The following is a 20,380-nucleotide window of genomic DNA, read 5'->3' as shown; positions in this document are numbered from 1 at the left end:
AATTCAGGGTCACACATTTAAGGTAGTGATAAGGAGGAATTTTCTTGAGGGCTGTAAAGCTGTGGAATTCTTGACTAAAGAGGCTGGGTCGTTCAAAATATTTAAAGTTTCGAAACTTTTGGCTTTTTTTTCTTGATCAGGAATTTATTGGGACAAGGCAGGAGAGGGGAGTTGAGGACTATCTGATCAGCCATGATCTCTGACTGGAACAGACTGGATCGGCTGAATGGCCTACTGTTTTTTTTCTTGCATCTTCTTTTAGGTTAACCCATTCTTCATACACTTTTTTCAGTACCATTAAAGGTCCCCCTGTAGAAGGAAGTCCATTTCTTTGGGAAAGTAAAGGGAAAATTTGTCGGGCATGTTAGGAATAAAATTTTATACTTTTTCTTCTGACATTCCTTTTTCCGTATTTAGACAAATAGAATTTTGTACTTTGTAAAATGTTTGACCAAGGATATTAGGAACACCATGATGCCATCTCAAATGTTAAGTTGGTCATGTTGTTATTGTTCACACTGTAGATTTGTGGTAATTTGGTTGAGCACATTATTACATTTGTTATCTGATTTAACCCTGTGCAACAAGATCCCACAGAACAAGCAACATTCGAAGTGTAGAATCATTTTTGCCTTTTCTCAGTTGCAGACAGAATTCAACCAGTGCTTTGAGTGAAAGTTGAATTTCCATCTGGGTATATTTGAGGGACTGTGTTCCCAGTGCTTTTGCGGAATAGTTTCAAAGTAATTTGGATAATGCAGTGTTTGGCATACACATTCCATATAACTGGTATCACCATGAGGGGCTGCAGTGAGAATGAAGAAAAATAAGCTTTTCTAACTGGCCAGGGAAAATCAGTAATTGAGAAGAGGAGCTGAAAAAATTGGGGAAGACAGGGAGAGTGTTGATGAGAATGAGCATTTGAGAACAAGAGTAAGGATGTCCTGCTGTAATTGTTAAGGGCCTTGATAAGACTGCCGTTGGAGGGTTGTGTGCAGTTTTAGTCCCCTTACCAGTGGAAGGATGATCTGGCTATAGAGGGAATGCAACAAAATTTACCAGACTGATTCCTGCAATATCGGGACTGACCAACGAAGAGAGATTAGGTCGGTTAGGATTCTATTCGCTGCAGTTTAAGGCTTTTTCTTAGGATGGGAGTGCCCCAGACTAGAAGGCCTAAGTTTAAGGTGAGAGGGAAAAGATGTTAAAAAGGACCTGAAAGGTAACTTTTTTTTCAAGCAGAGGGTGGTGCGTGTATGGAATGAGCTTCCAGAGGAAGTGATAGGCTGGTTAAAATTAAGCATTTAAAAGGCATCTGGATGGGTATATCTATAGGAAGGGTTTGGAGGGATATGGGCTGGCAGATGGAACTAGGTCACACTGGGATGCCTGGCTGGACCAAAGGGTCTGTTTCCATGCTGAATGAATGTATGACTTTATCTTGATTTAAATTTTCTTTAACTCCAATTCGCTATGTTCCTTTTAAGATATCCTATCTGAATCCGTGCTTGAAAATCTGTCTCTCTTTTTATTCCAGGAAATTAAAAAAGAAAATGTTAATGATGAGTTGAAGCCACACTTACTACCAGGTAATTTAAATGTTTCTTCCACAAGATTTATATATTAAAAGCCTTGTTTCCTTAAGTGCTGAGGAGAGAAGGTCAGTCAACAGTTTCCACTTGATCATTTTTGGAAGAAACACTTCATGTTCAGATTGGCTAATGGTTATGACCCATCAACTTAAATATTGTGAAGATCAAGCATTTAAAAACAGTTCAAGGTTTGGCCAAATGAATTAGTACCTGCAAGAGAAATGAAGATAAAAATGGGATGATAAGGTCACTGATCATGCTGTCATCTATGAACATAGGCTCACTGTGTTCTTTCTGCCATGAACTGTTGTTACTCCGGGGGGAAAAAAATTGCATTTGCTCTTTAATATTCAAAATTATTAGTATTTACTGCACCCTAGTGGCAAACAATTTAAGAACGTTTAACTGATCAAAACATAAATTTGCTCGAACATTCTTGTACTGCATTCCTCTCTTGACTGGAGCAACTATTAATGAACAATTGAAACAACTTTGGTTTAACAAAAGAGAAACTGTTAATGTTGTTTTGTTAACGCAACATTATTAAAATGGACAACTTGTATTTTCCTGTTGCAGCTGATATGACTAAACATTTTGCAAGCTCTTTGTTTACTACAATGGAGTAGTTTCTTCACATCTAATATGGATATCAAATGCAGGAGCTATGATAAAATTACTGAAACCCAATTACTGGACAATTAATGTGAAAGGTCATCCTTGGCTCAATGGTAGGTTGTTGGTTGAGTCAAAGTCACTGGAGGAAAAATTGCTGGAGAACCTCAGTGGGTCTGGCAGCCTCTTGAGAGGGGAAATACAGTTAATATTTTGAGTTCAGTAACTCCAGTATGAGCAGTTACTTAGGGAGGCTGGGTTTTTTTAACCGAGTAACTGTTTACTTCACTGGACTCAACTTTTTTTTTTAAAAAAAAAATTTTTTTTTTCAGAATGGATACTTGGAGTGGTAAAGATGAGGGTCTTGGGCTTGAGGAGTTACGCAGTATAGTCATAAAGCTGTATAGCATGGAAACAGACCCTTCGGTCAAACTTGCCCATGCTGACCAGATATCCCAAATAAATCTAGTCCCATTTGCCTGCATTTGGTCCATATCCCCCTCAGCCTTTGCTATTCATATACCCATCCAGATACCTTCTGGGATTCAGTTGTTGTTTGACTTCCATTCTTTATGGGGAAATTCCATGTGAATCTGCTGCATTAGGGATTCCACAATGTCACATGCCATATAGGATTCAAGAACGCTCTGAATTTTTCTTACCTGAAAAGGTAGTGAGAATGTGGAACTCTCTACTGCAGGGATTGGTTGATGAATGCGTTTTGAAGGGAAACCCCTCAATCACAAGAAATGGTTATGATTGTAGGTTTAGAAGGGGAAAGATGAATGGCAAGCTCAAGTGAAGCATAAACACAGGCATGGATCCATTTGGATATCAGCTTGCGTATTGTCTGGTTCTAGATCCCCTTGTTAAAGCTCTTGGACCATTTCTTTAAAGTGCTGAGGTAATTAATTAGAATGGATAAAGGATTCAGCTAAATGAAGGTTGAGAGACAAGATGAATGCAAGTTTGTTTGGCCTTCCATATTTCAAATGCCAATTATGAATACTTTATTTGATCAGTTCTCCCTATTCTTCTTCTCACTGCTGTTCACTTCTCTCTCTTGTCTGACAGGAGAAATTGTAATCTGCGAGGCAAACACGGTGGTGAAATTCAGTCGTGAAGATTCCTTACAAAAAGGCTTTTATGGAAAGCTCATCTGTACCAACTTCAAAATCTCTTTTTTAAGTGCTGAGCAGTTGTTGGATGAGGTGGTAAGTGTTATTTAAGAACATATTACTCTGGATCGTGTTTTACTTGAGTGCTGGTGCAAGAGTTAGAAATTTGAAAGGACTGAACTCTCTGCTTCTGGGCAGTACTTGTGTGTTTGAGAAAACTGAAAGTAGACCCGCAATGGCAACATGTACAAAAGAGTTATCCTGAACATTAAAACCTAGTCAGCAAATTATTGGAGAAAACATTTAGAGGGATAATATACATCTTGGTTTGGAAAGTTACTTTGGAGCAAAGGAAACTGTTGTCATGGATTGACCAAGGTAAACTGTGTATAGAAAGGGACATGGGTGACGTTCTAAATGATATTAATACTGCATTGCACTTTTTTTTTTGAATGGTTTCATTCTGTGCTGTACATTTTCCTTTGCAGAATCAGACAGGTTATGTCTGATGTCTGCTCTAGTCAGAAACAGGGTAAGTTGTTATAATAGGGAACCAAGAGATCGCATGCCAATTAAGTACTTGTTTTGGCTCTGCCTCCTCAAAGGAGGGCACATAATGTACCAAAAATGTTAGAATACAGAATCTAGTGAAAGGGAAGAACTGGAGGCTATCAATATTAATAGGGAAATAGTGTTGTGGAAACCAATGGGACTGAAAGCTGATGAATCCCCAGACTAGACAGTCTACATCTCCATAGTAGTGAAGGACCCAAGAAGTAATGGATGAATTGGTGGTCAGCTTTCTAAATTCTGTAGATTCTGGAACAGTTCCTGTGGATTGGAACAAATGGCCCACTATTTTGGGGGGGATAAAGCAAGGTCTGAAGAATGATGCTTGTCTTGAAATATTAACTCAGTTTCATGGACCACAGATGCTGCCAGACCTCCTGAGTTTCTCCATCACTCTATCTTTAGTTCTCGGTTGAAAACCGAGAAAAAGGAATTATAAATTGGTTAGCCTGCTGTAAAAAAAAAAAAAAATGTGGAAAATGTGAGAGTCGCTTGTAAAAGATCTAATAGCAGATCACAAGGGAAACCAGTGATGCAACTGGACAGAATCAGCATGAATTTATGCTTGATCAATCTCTTCCTTGTACCCTACCTATTTACAATAATAGGTGATGATTTAGATGTGGGAACTAAATATATCATCTCCACTTTTATAGTCAGCATGAAGCTGGTTGGGAGGGTGAACTGTGAATAGAGTGTAGAGGTGTTTCATTGTGATTTTTGGCCAAGCTGAGTAAGTGGACAATTGCATGGCAATTAAAGTATAATGTGGCTAAATGTGACGCTATTCACTTTTGTAGCAAAAACAGGAAGACAGATTGTTATCTGACTCACAATAGAGTGGAAAAATGGGAGTTGTACTTGTACACTAGTGGCTAAAAGTAAACGCTCAGGTGCAGCAGGCAGTAAAGAGGCAAATAGTATGTTCATATTCATAGGACAGGAGTTAATTACAGAAGTGGGGTATCTTGCTGTAATTGTACAGGGGGCTCTGGTGAGACTAGACCTTGAGTATTGTGTACAGTTCTCTATCTTATCTGAGGAAGGATGCTCTGGCTATGGAGGGAGTACAACAAAGATTTACCAGACTGAAGGGTTCATTAATTCTTGGGCTGGCAGGACTGATGTGTGTAAAGACTGAATTGGTTAGGATTGTCGTCACTGGAGTTTAGAGGAATGAGAAGTGATCTCATAGAAACCAATAAAAGTCTAATGGGACTGGATAAGAGCAGTTAGGATGTTCCCAATGCCTGTCATGTCCAGAACCAGATGTCGCAGCTTAAGGATATTGGGGCATTTAGGACTGAGGTGAGAAAATCCTTCACCCAAAGTGTGTGGAGCTGTGGAATTCTGCCCCAAAGCTGTTGGTTCCTGGGGCTAAGGGGATCATACAATTTGGGGAGAAAGTGGGAAGGATAGATGCTCAGGCACGATTGTCTTGAATGGTAGAGTGGGCTTAAATGGCTGAATGGCCTACTCCTGCACCTAGTACAACTTTTGTTGGTACAAATTCTGTGACATAGCTTAAGCAAACGGTGTGCAGACTAATCAGCTTGTTTAAAGTACACATTGTTTGATCACCCAGTAACATTTCATATCAGCAGTCAGTGGGCTCTTGTTTGAGTTTCGAGTTGATTTATTTTGCTTTCAACTATGTTTGTGGTGCTTGAGTTTTTAAAGTATTCAGCTGTAAGCTGCTTCATGATTGATTTAAACCTTTTCCCCATGAGAAAAGGCATCATGACTGGCCTGTGGTTTCTGGTTAACACCCCTCCCCAAAAAAACCACAACTCCTCCTGAATCGTCAATAAATGAGCTTTCCTGTCTGAAACCTTTCCAGACTGCAGTGAAGTTTCAAAAATTAATGTGGTGGCTCTGAGAGGAATTTCAGACTTTTATACTTGTGACATTTTTAGGTTGTAGGTTTCTTCATTTTCTTTACGACTTTCCTTGGTCTTGGCAATTGGGAAGGAGCTGGAGCCTTCCTGTCCCTTTTGTCTGAATCACCTTTTTTTTTTCTCCACCTTCCTCCTGATAATAAACCTGATCTGTTTTTGGAGCACCGCTCTATATTAATCCCACTGCCAGCCAAAGCTTGCTTTTATTGCAGCCAGGAATGTTCCCTTGTGGTCATGGCAACTTGCCACAAGCTAATTGCTGATCCAGTGTCTTGGTGAACAATGCTAACACTCACTGGCCTTATGTGCAAGTGCTAACCCTCTTGGTCTTTGTAGCATACACTGCAGTTGTTCACATTCTGTTCAAGCATCTGACCCGTCACTCATCTTTGAACAATTAAATGCTTTTGCCTTAACTTCTGTAGTTAACCACAGATAATGAAACATTGCCTTAAATGTCTGCCAATGCCAAGTGATTTGTTTCCTCACCCAGTATCCCAGTGCACTTCAGCCAGCTCCAATCTTGCATCCACGTAGTTGTCTTTATTTTTAAAATACTCGCTTTAGACCACTCACTTTCCTTTTCAAGGTCGGTGTAAAGTTCAGCTCTATTGGGGTGCCTTTGCTCAGATGATTTATCCTGTTGCAATTTGCAATTCCAAGTTTGGTATAACTTGTAGCTCGAACAAATGATTGCAGAGCATTCTGAATGCTTCATGAAGGCACCTGTGCCACTCTGATTTGTATCTGATTAGTTTTTATGTAGATTGAAATTGATTATTGTCATTCATTGAGTATGAATATCGTTTAAAGTTCATCATCTTACATGAAATATTAAATATAGTAGTACAGATGAAACGTTTATGTAGATGTCACAGATGTTGTTACAACTAAAGTTTTTATATGCAAATAGAATGGAGTTCTTTTTGGAAATGAGGCAGAGAGTTTGATAACATTGGGCTGGGGAAAGGGATCAATAGATTTCAGAAATTTGGTAGCGAGACCAAGATTATTGGGGAGTTGTCATTGTTTTGAGGGTGGTGAGGATTTGAAACTGCATGAAAGAATTGGAAAGCAAAACTTTCATGAATTTGGATATTACTTTGTTCTATAACCGTCAGCACAATGGACCAAGAGCTGGAAAGTGGCAGTGGATACAATTGCTGTTTTCCAGCTGGCACAGGCGCAGTTAACTGCATGGGTTCCTTCTTTGCTGAAAATATCCATGTTTACTGCAGTTTACTTAATTAGTCTGCAAAGCTTCCACTCTGGTTCCTGGAAATTGAAGGATTCAGGTTAAAATTAATTTGGCAACTGAAATCAGATGGCTGGAGCACACAAATTGGAGGTTTGACTCGGAGGCAGGTGTATCTTACTCGAATGAGTGAGTGCATAGTTTGATATTGTTCTCAACTTGTTTTGCTTTGTAAACGCATTATAGAGATAAGGAAGAAACTGGTGTCCTCTATTAGATTAATTACCTAAGATAAAGTGAGAAACCGTTTGAAAATTTTGGCTGAAGACTGTTCCTGATGGATGCAATCGAAGTACAATGTGCATTCTTGGAAGTATAATTCCCAGTATCATTTTTAATTAAAATTTAGTAAGGAATAATTGAGAATCATTGAAGTCCTTGGGCAGGCAAGAATGAAGGGTGAACCTCTTAGATCTTATACAGACACTTCAAGTTAATTGAGTATAATAGGTAAATTTATGATGTAATAATATGACTGATTTATTTCCTTTATCAGGTGTGCTAATAGATGTTTCAGTTCATTTTTTCAAGAGGGAACTGTTGCTCTATTCAAATTTCAGATAGGCAATAATAATTCTTCAACACCTACCAAATTCACAGTTGCCTACAGCTAGAAGAATATGTCTAGGAATAAGAATGTAAGAACATGTATAGGCAGCAGACGAATAGGAATTTCATCTCCACATTTTTCTCCCAATCCTGTGCCATCTTGATTTTTGAACCATATTTTTAGTGTTGCAGTGTTAAAATCCCGGAATTCGCTTCTCGACACTCTGCAGTGTTCCTACACCAGCTGAATTATGCTGGTTCACAAAGAAGGCTCAGCGGCACCTCCTTGAGTGCAAATAAGGATGGGCAAATAATTTTGGCACTGTCATCCCATGAATGAATAAAATCAAACTACTCTTCAGATCTTAGGCTGTAATAGTAATAAAGAATTTATTTTATGAAACACTTGTAGAATTTACCCTGTGTTAAGATCTACAAGTTAGATTGCTACACTAAGAAGGAAGATTTAGGCATTGATTTTTAAATTTTTAATTTTTAAATTTTTTGCATTCTAGGAACAATCATACAGGAATAAACTGATGGGTGAAAATGATATCTCATTGCACTGTGTGGACCAGATCTTTGGAGGTAATATGACGATGCATAGAGTTTTAGTCATTGTAGTTTTGTTTCTATTTGTGTACAAACTGATCTTTCAGAGGATATAGGTTGCTATAGCAGTCTAGTTGTCTGAGGAATGACTAATTGAATGGGAAAGTAGACTGGAGGGTTTGAGTTGGCCCAGTTTGCAGCCAAATCCATAGGAAATAGAGAACCAGAATAGGCCATTCAGCCACCTCAGTCTATTCTGTTATTCCATTAGATCATGGAATCTTAACTTTATCATTCACCTGCCTGCTGTTATTCCCTGCTAATGTACAAAAGTCATTTCGTTGAAGATCCTGTATAGAGGCTGCAAGGAATAAATGCCTGCAGGGATTGAGGGTAGAGGGAAGGTTTTAATAGGAAAGTCTGTGATAATTGACTTGGTGTCAGAGGTTCAATAATCTTGTTATTTAAAAAACAAGGTCAGTAATTTTGACAACAGAAGTCCAGCTAGTTGCAATATTCATCAGATGTCAAACATCACCTTAAAATAAATCTAAGAGGAGTATTGGAGAATAATTACTTCAGTGAAAAAATCCAGTAGCTATTTGAGATGCAAGTAACAAAAGACTGCATTATGTCAATAACATTTACCTCAGTCATGCATTTTTTTTTGTAGTAATTTGTCTGCATTTCCACATCTGATCTTGTTTGGAATTTTGCTTACAATAGCACAGCCCATTTTACATAGCAGGATTGTTCAAAAAAGGCAAGTAAAATGAATGATCAAATCCCACACCTCAAAAGTTGCTTTGGTAAAGGAAGAGATGTTCTCTTTGGACTTCACAAGAACTTTGAATAGTGTCAGTGGGCCTTTGTGTCTGAACAGGCAAATGGAACCCCTGGTTAATGTCTCATTTTGAAGGTTACCACCTCCTGCAATGTTGATCTTTTAGCACTGTACTGGTGTGACAGTCCAGATAATTTTTCAAGCAATCTTGCATCCAGAACTGTTTGTTCTTTAAGCCTAGAGATACCAGTTATACCACATTGACATTTGGTAGTAATAGTTACCTAAAAATTAAGTTCCCTGCAAATAATTTCTCAGTTGGCTCCGGTTTCAGTGATGGAAATGCATTTTGCTCTTCTTTGCTGTTTATTGACATGTAGATCCCTTTTTGTTTGGATCCTCTGTTTTATCTGCATGGCAGCCTTTGTTCTCAGCTCATACTGTAAAATGACACGCTGCTGAATTTAGAAATGACAAGATTTGTAGACATTCTGGAATGTTATAAGAAGGTGCTCCAAAAACACATCCTCAAATATTGTTCAGTTTATTAAACTGACTTAAAATTGATCTATTCAAACACCACTCTTGACTTGCTGGTTAACAAATTGATAAATAAGCTCTGTATTGGAGGGGTAATGTTGAGACGGGAGCATGTAATATACTGTTATGTTTTACAACAATAACTGTAGCTGAAGATCATCTTTCACGTTTTATTGCTTCATGTGTAAGAATTACGTAACATTTTATGGTTTTCTTTGTAGTGTATGATGATAAAAAGAAGCCGCTCCTACCAGGTGCTGTAAAGAACAAAATTCCTGAGAAGCTTCTGCTGTATTGTAAAGATTTCCGAGTCTTTCACTTTGGCTTAAGATACACTAAGGAAGAGGATGCTAGAAGGGTAAATGAGAACTATAACTATCTAATTTCCTGCCTCACTTGCAATTTATTCAAATAGGTTCTTTACAAGTTTGCCCTGCCATCCTTTTTATCTACCTTTTTTGTGTATCCTTCAAGCTATGTTCTATAGCACTGAATAACAGCACAGCACAGGAACAGGCCTTTCAGCCCAACGTATCTACAGCTACCGTGATACTATGAGAAACTGCCATCTGCCTGCACGTAGTCCATATCTTTCTCTTTCCTGTTTGTTCTCAAAGGTTGCTATCATATTTGCTTCTGTCATCTCTTCTGGCAGTGCATTCTGGACACCTATTGCCCTCTCCTTTTTAAAAAGGAAACTTGCCTTGTATTTCTCCTTTTAACTCTCCGCCTGCCCCTACCGCTCATTAAACTGTGTCCCCTAGTATTCGACATTTCCACCATGGAAGAAAAAGTCTCTGACTGTCCACCCTATCCATGCCTCTCGTAACTTTTTTTTTATTGCTATCAGGTTGCTGCCCCCCCCCCCCCCCCCCCCCCCAAGCCTCTAATGCTCTAAAATCCATCCAAGTTTGTCCAACCTCTCATGGTAGCTATAAAAAGGTCCTAACCCAAAACATCAACTTTACCGCTGCTCTGATGCTGCCTGTCCTACTGTGTTCCTCCAGCTCCACACTGTTGTCATCAGCATCCTGGTAAATCTGTTTTGCACCCTCCAAAGCGTCCACATCTGATAGTGTGATGATCAGAACTACACACCATACTCAACATGTGGTCTAACTGCAATATGACTTGCCAACTTTTTTAGTCAATACCCCAACCAATTAAAGCAAGCATATGGTATGCCACCTTTGCCATGTATACTGTCTTGTCTATTGGTGTTGCCACTCTGAGGGAGCTTTGGATGTGCACCCCAAGATTCCATTGTTTCTTGATGTTTGTGAGGCATTCTGCCATTTTACTGTTTATTGTCCTCTTGTACTTTAGCTCCTAAAGTGCATCATCTTGTACCTGACCAGATTAAACACTAACTGCCATTTCTCTGCACAATTTTCCAACTGATCCATGTCTTGCTGTGTCATTTGATAACCTTCCTCACTATCTACAACTCGTCCAGTTTTTGTCAACTGAGAATTTACTAATCAGACCACTTACATTTTAATCCACATAGGTTGTGTTTTTCCATATTCCTGTGCCACAATACGATGGATAGCTATATTTAAATATATTTTACTTATGACAGACATCTGATTATCATGACACATGCTTTCAATACAAGACCTTTATTAGTAGTTTAAATGCCACCAGCTGGCATGTTGGGACACATGTCATGGTAATCTAGCACCTGTTGTTTTGTTGCTGTACCTTGGATCCTCATCCTAAATACTCACAATCGCAAATCTCATCTTCGTGTTTAAATCTCCTCCTTTGATCCCTGATCTCTCAAATTTTGTTTAACCTACCTGTGAGTGCCGTAAGATATTTGAAGATGTTTTGCAGCTACAGGTTGCTGATTCCATCCTTTCAGTTCTGGTATCATGGAAGTAAATCTTTTAACACCTTTCCCAGTGCCCCTGCTTGTGAATAACAGGTAGTTATTGGGATGAATTTTGAGGCCAATGACCAGGTTGGTCTGCCGTACCTCATAGTATTCAGAGAATAGCAGTTACCTGGAATTAGTCTTCAGGGATTCAGCATTCCAGGATCACCTTTATGACACCACTGGTCGAGCTGACTAACACTATTTCCTCAGACTGCCCAAGGGAGAAGTGGGTGATGATGGTGAGGGTGGTGTTGGGATGTGGGTGGGGAAGAGAGAAACTGCTCTGCAATGGTGGTCTGGCATGTGACAATTTTATTTTTGCTGACATGACATAATTTTCAAATACTGAAACGGTATTTGAAGGTGGAAGCCCCCTCTTCCCCACATGATCAATGTTCCAGTCTTGAGCCCACCTCCTGTCCTTATTCAAGTAGTTCCTGGCCATTAATTCATCAAACACAGTGCCCAGTGACTGTATCCAAAAAATGTAATGTTGAGATGCACACTTGACCCTACATCCGAGTTATTTTTCAATTTATTCTCTCAGGGTGTGGGTGACATTTTGTCTAACTCTAATTACTCTGGTGCTGAGTGGCTTCCTACACCATTTCTGGGGCAGTTAAATGTTGATCACATGCTTTGGGTCACGTGTAGGCCAAAGCAGGTGAGATTGGCAGGTTTCCTTCCCTGAAGGACACCAGTATGCTAGATTGGCCTTTATACCAATGATCATTTTTGAGCCTATGGAACTAGCTTTCAATACAAGACCTTTATTAGTAGTTTAAATGCCACCAGCTGGCATGTTGGGACTTCAACTGGTAGATTAGCCTGGGGATCTGGATTGCTAGCCCAGTGACATTACTACTACACAGCTCTAACTACTCTCCCTTCTTCCCTACCTTCCAAATCAGAAAGCCACTCCTTAGAGTTTTAATACGTAAAGAGTTTAGTCTACTGACCAAAATATGCCAGCTTGCACACTGGCCTGAGTTGAAGGCACTTAAAAACTAATGCCCCAGCGGGATCTACTTGAGTATCAAAGAATTAAAAGTAGTGTAGTTAAATGCTAAGATGGTGGTCTATGGAGGACCTTGGTATGTTTATATTTCAGTTATTACCTTAACTTTGTTTAATCTATGGTGCAATTTCAAATGGAGAATTGAGTACTTCACCTTTATGGGTAAAGAGATATATAAGTGTCTTTTGTGCAACTTGTAAGGACTCCCTCTGTTTTGGTGCAGTCTAGGAGAAAGCTGAGAATAGGTTGGTTGCTGATAAGAGCAGTGGGTCATGAGAAAGTGGGAGAATGAGGTTGAGAAACCTATTAGCTGTGATTGAATGGTGGAGCAGATGCTAAAAAGGGATGGGGAAGTGCGCGTGTGAATATGAAGAAAAACAAAGTTGCTGGAAAAGCTCAGCAGGTCTGGCAGCGTCTGTGGAGGGGAAAAAAACCAGTAACGTTTCGGGTCCAGTGATCCTTCCTCAGAACATTTGAGGAAGGATCACCAGACCTGAAACTCTCTAACTGTTTGTTTATTCCTCCACAGATGCTGCCAGACCGGCTGAGCTTTTCCAGCAACTTTGTTTTTTGTTCCTGATTCACAACATCTGCAGTTCTTTCGTTTTGTTTTGTTTTGTTTATAGTATGAAGGTGTTTATTGTGAAAAAGTTACTTTTTTGTTTGGACAATGTGTAGCCTGAATATATTTTGGCCAGTTCAGCTTCTGTTTGTATTTGTATATACAACTTGCCTATTTTGAGATGATAAAGGATAGACTAATCATTGTCTCTTTCACGCTTGCAAACACCACCACTCCCTGCCCCCACAACCATCAAATGCCCCATTAACAACAGAGTTGGTAAATTCTCAATGCATATATTGATCACTGTTTTCCTCTCTTTCCTCCAGCTGATCCAGGGGATAGTTCATCATTGTTTGAATCCAACATCCTTAAAATGTTTGTTTGCTTTCCCCTATGTTGGTGCAGCAGGTGGTCTTAAAGGTAATGTTGTAGAAATCCTCTGCTTACCTTGAAAGCGCTTTTGGTAGTTTTTGGCCATTGTTGCAACCAGTTTCCATGTGTGTGTTATGTTTGAATGCAACTAACCTGGTTCTGTAAAAATTGCATCTCCAGTTACTAAGGTTGGAAACATTTGGTATGATGCCACTAAAGTCACAAAGATCTGAGAAACAAAAACAAATTGCTTGAGAAATACAGCAGATGTGACAGCATCTGTGGAGAGAAATCAGTTATCGTTAGTTCAGCCACCCTTGGAAGGTATTTTAACATCTGAAATAAAATGGTATTTTTAAGGAGAATCCAATAGAGATGACAATTGATTGGTACATTGCTAATGAAGGATGAGGAAAGTCCCCCTCGCCGTGGAATGCAGAGGGTTAATAAAAAATCAGATTGCTCTCCCACAAATAGTTACTCATTCAAATTATTGCTTTGTTTAAACAATGAATTTCCCATAATTAGAAATCAAAGGATACAGTGTAAAGAGCTGGCACCAGCACAATGATTAAAATTCAACTTAAGTTTATCTGTAATGATGTATTGAGACACTGGACTGAGAGAGACTGAATCAATTTTTTTTAATGGGACACCAAACATTTATGAATCTTCAATGTTGTTGGAGAGTGTTGAGGCACATTGATGTGTTTCATTTGATGTGGGGTCAGCCTTTAGGGAGTCAGAAGGTGAGTTAGTTGATGCAGAGCTCCCAGCATCTGAGCTACTCTTGTAGGCACAATAGCTATATGGTGTGCTAAATAATGTGCTCTAAAGACATTTAACATATTGACTTGTATTTGCTGAATGAGTTAATTTCATATGCTCGGTACACAATTTTTCCCTTTGACAATTCTCCAGACTCTTGAACTGTTTAGATAAAGGACATGCAAAGAAATATGATGAGATGAGGCTTCTGTAGACTCTTTGGCCCGTCCACGTGTCAGGGAAATATCAGATCACGTCACTTCAAATGCTTTCCAGCCCCATTATCAGTTATTATTCTCAAATATTTATTGAACTTTTAAAAATGTATTATTTTCAGGGGATGCCAATATCATTGGGCCAACATTCAATGCTAACCCTAACTGTAACACTATCTAATGGTACTTGAGGTTGGTTGTGAGCTGCCTTTTGTCAACTGCTGTTGTCCTTGGAATGTAGGGACACCCACAATGTAATGAGGGAGAGCTTCAGGATTTTGACCCACCAACAATGAACGAACAGTATTATATTTCAAAGTCAAAAGTTACACGACACCCAGGTTATAGTCCAACAGGTTTATTTGAAATCTCAAGCTTTTTGAGTGCAGCTTCTTTGATGAAGCCTTCTGACTTTGTCTACGTCAGTCTAGCACCAGTACCTCCACTACACGTTTCCAGGTCAGGATAGTGTATGACTTGGAAGGGAGCTTGCAGGTAGTCCCTTTCCTATGCATCAGTAGTGGGCCTGGGTGTAGCAGTTGAGTTTTTAGGGTGCAGCCAATGGAGCCTTGGAGAGTTGCTGCAGGTCATCTTATGGTTGGCACATACTACTGTTTTAGGGAAGACTTTATGTTGAGGGTTTTGAGTGGAGTATCATTTAAGTGGGTTGCTTTGTCCTAAATGATTTTAAGCTCCTTGAATGTTGTTGGAGCGTATTGAGTCATATTGCTGTGGGGTCAGCCTTTGGGGAGTCAGAAGTTGTTACTTGATGCAGAACTCCCAGCCTCTGCGCTTCTTGTAGGCACAATAGCTATATGGCTAGCCCAGTTCAGTTTATGGTTAATAGTAACCCTTAGGATGTTGCTAGTGGGGTATCCAGTGATGGTACCAATTTGAATGTGTTGAGATGATTAGATTCTCTCTTGAAGATGTTCATTTCATGGCATTTGTGGCAGAAATGTTACTTCCCAGGGCAACGTGGTGGCTCAGTGGTTAGCACTGCTGCCCCGCTACCGCACAGCACCAAGGACCTGCGTTCAAGTCCACCCTTGTGACAGACTGTGGAGCTTACGTGTACTTTTCCTGTGTTTGCATGGATTTCCTCCTACATCAAAAAGATGTGTAGGTTAGATAGATTGACCATTATAAATTACCCATAATGTCCAAGGATGTGCTGGCTAGGTGGATTAGCCATGGGGAAATCCAGGGCCACAGGGATAGGGAAGGGGCATGTGTCTGAGTGGGCTGCTCGTCAGAGAGCTGTTATGGATGGGCCGAATGGCCTGATGCCATACTGTAGGGACTGAGATTTATCAGGCCATTCCTGAATGTTGTCTAGATCATGTGAAGCTGAGGTGGTATAGTGGTAGTGTCACTGGGCTAGTAATCCATAACCCTGTCTAATGTTCTGGGGATATTGGTCAAATGTCACCATGGCAGATAGTGAAATTTGAGTTAATAAAAATCTGGAATCAAAAGTTGATCTAATGTCAACCATTGTCATAAATATCCATCTGTTTCATAATGTCCTTTTAGGAAAGAAAATCTGTGATCCTCACCTCGTCTAGCCAGCATGTGACAGGAGACCCATAACAATGTGGCTAACACTGTTAATCATTGAAAAGGGCTGGCAAACCATTCAGTTCAAGGACTGCTCGAGATAGGTACTAAATGCTGACCAGCCAATGATGCTTGGATCTCATGAGTTTTTGTTTTAAAATGTCTGAGGAATCACCAAATAGTATTGAGCAAACCAGAGCAGCTCATACAGAGGTGTCTTGGAGCTGAGATGATTCGCCTCCAGCAGCCACAACTAGCTTCCACAGTCTCTCCTTACATCTACTTGAGCAGGCAGATGGGGCCTTTGAGCATGTCATCCAAAAGATAGCGTTGCCCCTGACAATTGTCTCTCAACATAGTCCCTTGGAGAGTCTCTTGATTTTTAGCTGAGCTGAATTGTGTGACATTTTTGAACTAATTGAGCCCATTCGTCTGTTTTATTTTGTGACATAAAAGCTTTTAAACTGGCTAAGCACTGTAAGCTTGTTGTTACTTATTTTTAAAATAATAGCTGTAAACAACAAATCGTATACAGTACAAATATTTGGAAAAATTATTTAAACTTTGCAGTGCCTCAAAACAATTTGTGTTGTTTTATCAAATAACACTTTAAACAGTACATGTACATGTATTAAGTTAGTTCTCTGCTTATTAACTGGCAGCAACTTGCTTTGGTTATCTGACTTATTTTAATTTTCTCTTGTTGCAAAAATATTAATTGTAGTTCCATTAATGTAAATATTTCTTCATTTGTATCCTGCTCAGTTTAATGATTTTGAAATCTTCTTGTATCAGTTTTCACTGCCAAAATCCATTTGTAACTTATTTAATAAAACAAGTGCCTAGTTCTCCTGTAGAACTCCACAGCATTTTCAGTGCTAATGCCTGTATGTAACTATTTGAAAAAACCAAATCATCCTGGGGAAAATGTGAGGTTATGCTCTTCGGCAGGTAGATGAGAGAAGCTGAATACTGTTCAAATGGCAAAAGACCGCAAAAAAATTAAGCACGAAGGAATTTGGGAGTCTAATGCATAAATTACAAAAGGCTGACATCCAAGTTCAAGTAATAGGGAACGCAAATGAAATGTCTGCTTTTATTTCAAAGAGAATGGAGTATAAAAATAAGGTGTCTTAGTAAAACTATACAAGGTACTAGACAAAGCACAGCTGGAATACCATAAACAGTTTTAGTTCCCTTATCTAAGGAAAGATATACTGGCATTGGAGGCAGTCCATCAGAGAAAGATCACTGTTGATCCTGAGTTTGGAGGAACTGAATTATGAATCAAGGTTGAGTAGGTTGACCCTGTAATAATTGGAATGTCAAAAAATGAGAGGTGACCTTATTAAAACATAGAAGATTCTTAGGGAACTTGACAGGGTAGTTGCAGAGAGGTTGTTCCCCTTTTTTTTGTGTGTCTATGATCAGAAGGCTCATTCTCTGAATAAGGGCACACCCATTTAAGACAGATAAAGAGGAGCTACTTCTCTTGAGAGTGGATCTGCAGAATACTTTGCTGCAGTGGTCTGTAGAGGCCGGGTCCTTAAGTATATTTAAGGTTGAGGTGGGAAAACTTTTTAATCAGTGAGGATTTCAATCAAAGATTATAGGAAAATGACAGGAAAGTGGAGTTAAGGATTATCAGCTCAGTGATGGTCTCAGCCTGAGCTGCATGATGTTTTCCTGTTCCTGTATCTTATGGTCTAACGAATTGTGGACAAGTGTCTTTTTGTCAATGAGAAGTTTTCTTTTTCTCCCCCAGTGGGTCCCATAAGAATAGAAGATGATCCTCCAACCGTGATGTTTGAAACCAAAAATGATTGGCGAGGAGAGCTGGACCGCACTGGAGGTCTGCTAACTTACAGAATAATTTCCATTAATGAAAATTATAAAATCAGCACCAGGTGAGTAGCCAATACTTAATCGTAGATCATATTCTGTAATTATTGAGAATGCACAGCACCAAAAGAATCCTTTGATCCCCTGCTAAACCATTTCCTGGCACTTAAAGTACCATCCCGTGACTCCTACCTACTAAAAGAAATTGCCTACATGGCAATAATTGGTTCATGTAGTCAAGGAATACAGAGGAGTTATAAAGCCTCTTATGATCACAGAATATCCAAGTGCTGCAGGCTATACTGTCGGGAGATCCAGCTGCTAATTTTGTATAACCAGCCCCAGAAACAGCAATGAGATCAATCATTTGTTGATTTGCACTTGGATTCCTTCCCGTCAATGTCTGTTTTATCATTTCCTATAATTTAAAACCTTTTCTGTTCGGCCTTGTCTTGATGTTTGGTTTTTTTTTCTCAGTATGTTCCCAATTTGAACTCTCGCCCTCATTCATTTTGAAATCTGGACAACTTGTTTGGTTACGTGGCTCTCAAGACCATCTTGAGATTGTTTAGGTGACACTGAATCTTCAATACAAAACAGTATTTTCCCAGTACTGATGCTGTTGCCCATGACTAAAACCCACATCTCCCACATGTGTCCTTGAATCTGCAGAATACCTTCCTGCAGTGGTCTGTAGAGGCCAGGTCCTGAAGTATATTTAAGGTTGAGGTGGGAAAGCTTTTCAGTCAGTGAGGATTTCAATCAAAGATTATAGGACAATGACAGGAATATCCAGCAGACTTTGTCCTATGATGAATTGCAAGGGGCTCATGAAGTAATCTGAAGATTTTGGCTATTTTAAGGTCCCGTTTCTTAATTTAGTGCCTAGCTTTGCATACTAACTGAGCACAACCAGCTCTCTGACCTGACATAATGGGAACTGCAGATGCTGGAGAATCCAAGATAACAGTGTGGAGCTGGATATACACAGCAGGCCCAGCAGCATCTCAGGAGCACAAAAGCTGACATTTCGGGCCTAGACCCTTCTTCAGAGAGGGGGATGGGGTGAGGGTTCTGGAATAAATAGGGAGAGAGGGGGAGGCAGACCGAAGGTGGAGAGGAGAGTGTAGGGAGGGGATAGGCCAGTCCAGGGAAGATGGACAGGTCAAGGAGGTGGGATGAGGTTAGTAGGTAGGAGATGGAGGTGCGGCTTGGGGTGGGAGGAAGGGATGGGTGAGAGGAAGAACAGGTTAGGGAGGCAGAGACAGGTTGGACTGGTTTTGGGATGCAGTGGGTGGAGGGCAAGAGCTGGGCTGGTTGTGTGGTGCAGTGGGGGGAGGGGACCCTGCAGCCCAATGGTATCAATGTGGACTTCACCAGCTTCAAAATCTCCCCTCCCCCCACCGCATCCCAAAACCAGCCCAGCTCTTCCCCTCCCCCCACTGCATCCCAAAACCAGTCCAACCTGTCTCTGCCTCCCTAACCTGTTCTTCCTCTCACCCATCCCTTCCTCCTGCCCCAAGCCGCACCTCCATCTCCTACCTACTAACCTCATCCCACCTCCTTGACCTGTCCGTCTTCCCTGGACTGACGTATCCCCTCCTGAGATGCTGCTGGGCCTGCTGTGTTCATCCAGCCTCACATTTCATTATCTCTCATTTGGAGATGGCTATGTTTGGCATTTGTGTGATGATTTGTCACTTGCCACTTGTCAGTCCAAGCCTGGATATTGTCTAGATTTTGTTGCATTTGGACATGGACTGCTTCAGTGTCTGAAGAGTTGTGAATGATTATAAACATTATGCAATCATTGATGATCATTTCCACTTCTGACCTACAAAGCGGGCCCTTGAGCTTGCTGCACCATTTAATAAGATTAATGGATGGTCTGATTGTGTCACTGTAAATCCACTTTACCATATACTCCTAGTAACCTTTCAACGTCTTGCTTAACAAGAATTTAAACATTCAAGGACTGTGACTCTACACACACATCTAGAATCTCCCATACATAGAAACATATACCTAGTCAAGACAGCTCAGGATCTTGTTTCAATCAAGTCACTACTTGCTTGTAAATTCCTGAGGATACAAGTCCAGCCTTTCCTCACAATAGAGCCTGCCTATTCCTACTAACAGTTTAGTTAACCTTCTCTGAACTATCTATTTAAATCTAAATTTAAATGTATTTAAATCTTTTGTCAAATAAGATGACGATCACTGCTCAGCACGGAATGTGGTCTCACTAGTGCTATATGTAATTGAAGAATCCCTCCCTGCTTTTCTGTTCAATTTTCCTCATGATAGATGATTAAAATTTTGTTAACATTTCAAATTATTTGCTATACCTGCATTGTAAGTTTTGCGATCCATTTTTGTGAGGATACGCAGGTCCCTCTGCATCCGAGTTCTGTAGTCTCTCTCAGTTTAGGTAATGTTACTTTTTGATTTTTTTTCCTTGCAAAATGGGCAACCTTACACTTTTCCCATATTACATGCTATTTGCCATATCTTTGCCCACTTGGCAACCTATCAATTTATTTTTGTAATCTCCTGGTGTCTTCTTTACAACCTATGTTTTTGTCATCAGTAAACTTGTCAACCATACCTTCTATTCTCTCATTTAAGTCATTGATATAAAATGTAAACAGTTGAGGTCCCAACACCAGTCCTTCTGGCACATTACTT

At 39.9% G+C, this 20,380-nt stretch overlaps 1 protein-coding gene across 2 annotated transcripts in view; it reads left to right on the top strand.

The window, feature by feature from the left end:
• The window catches only part of mtmr12 (myotubularin related protein 12), a 79,080-nt gene that overhangs the window by 17,603 nt on the left and 41,097 nt on the right, over positions 1–20,380 (top strand). For both annotated transcript variants that reach the window (XM_048531256.2, XM_048531246.2), the window contains exons 2-7: positions 1,538–1,589; positions 3,279–3,418; positions 8,110–8,182; positions 9,692–9,828; positions 13,262–13,355; positions 17,616–17,757. In XM_048531256.2, the coding sequence (XP_048387213.2) occupies positions 1,538–1,589; positions 3,279–3,418; positions 8,110–8,182; positions 9,692–9,828; positions 13,262–13,355; positions 17,616–17,757 (638 nt within the window). The remainder of the gene's footprint in view (positions 1–1,537; positions 1,590–3,278; positions 3,419–8,109; positions 8,183–9,691; positions 9,829–13,261; positions 13,356–17,615; positions 17,758–20,380) is intronic.

Source organism: Stegostoma tigrinum, chromosome 1 (genome assembly GCF_030684315.1).
Source record: "Stegostoma tigrinum isolate sSteTig4 chromosome 1, sSteTig4.hap1, whole genome shotgun sequence".
Classification (NCBI taxonomy): Eukaryota; Metazoa; Chordata; class Chondrichthyes; order Orectolobiformes; family Stegostomatidae; genus Stegostoma; species Stegostoma tigrinum.
The sequence above is the reverse complement of the archived record's forward strand: the minus strand, read 5'-3'. Positions and strand labels throughout refer to the sequence as shown.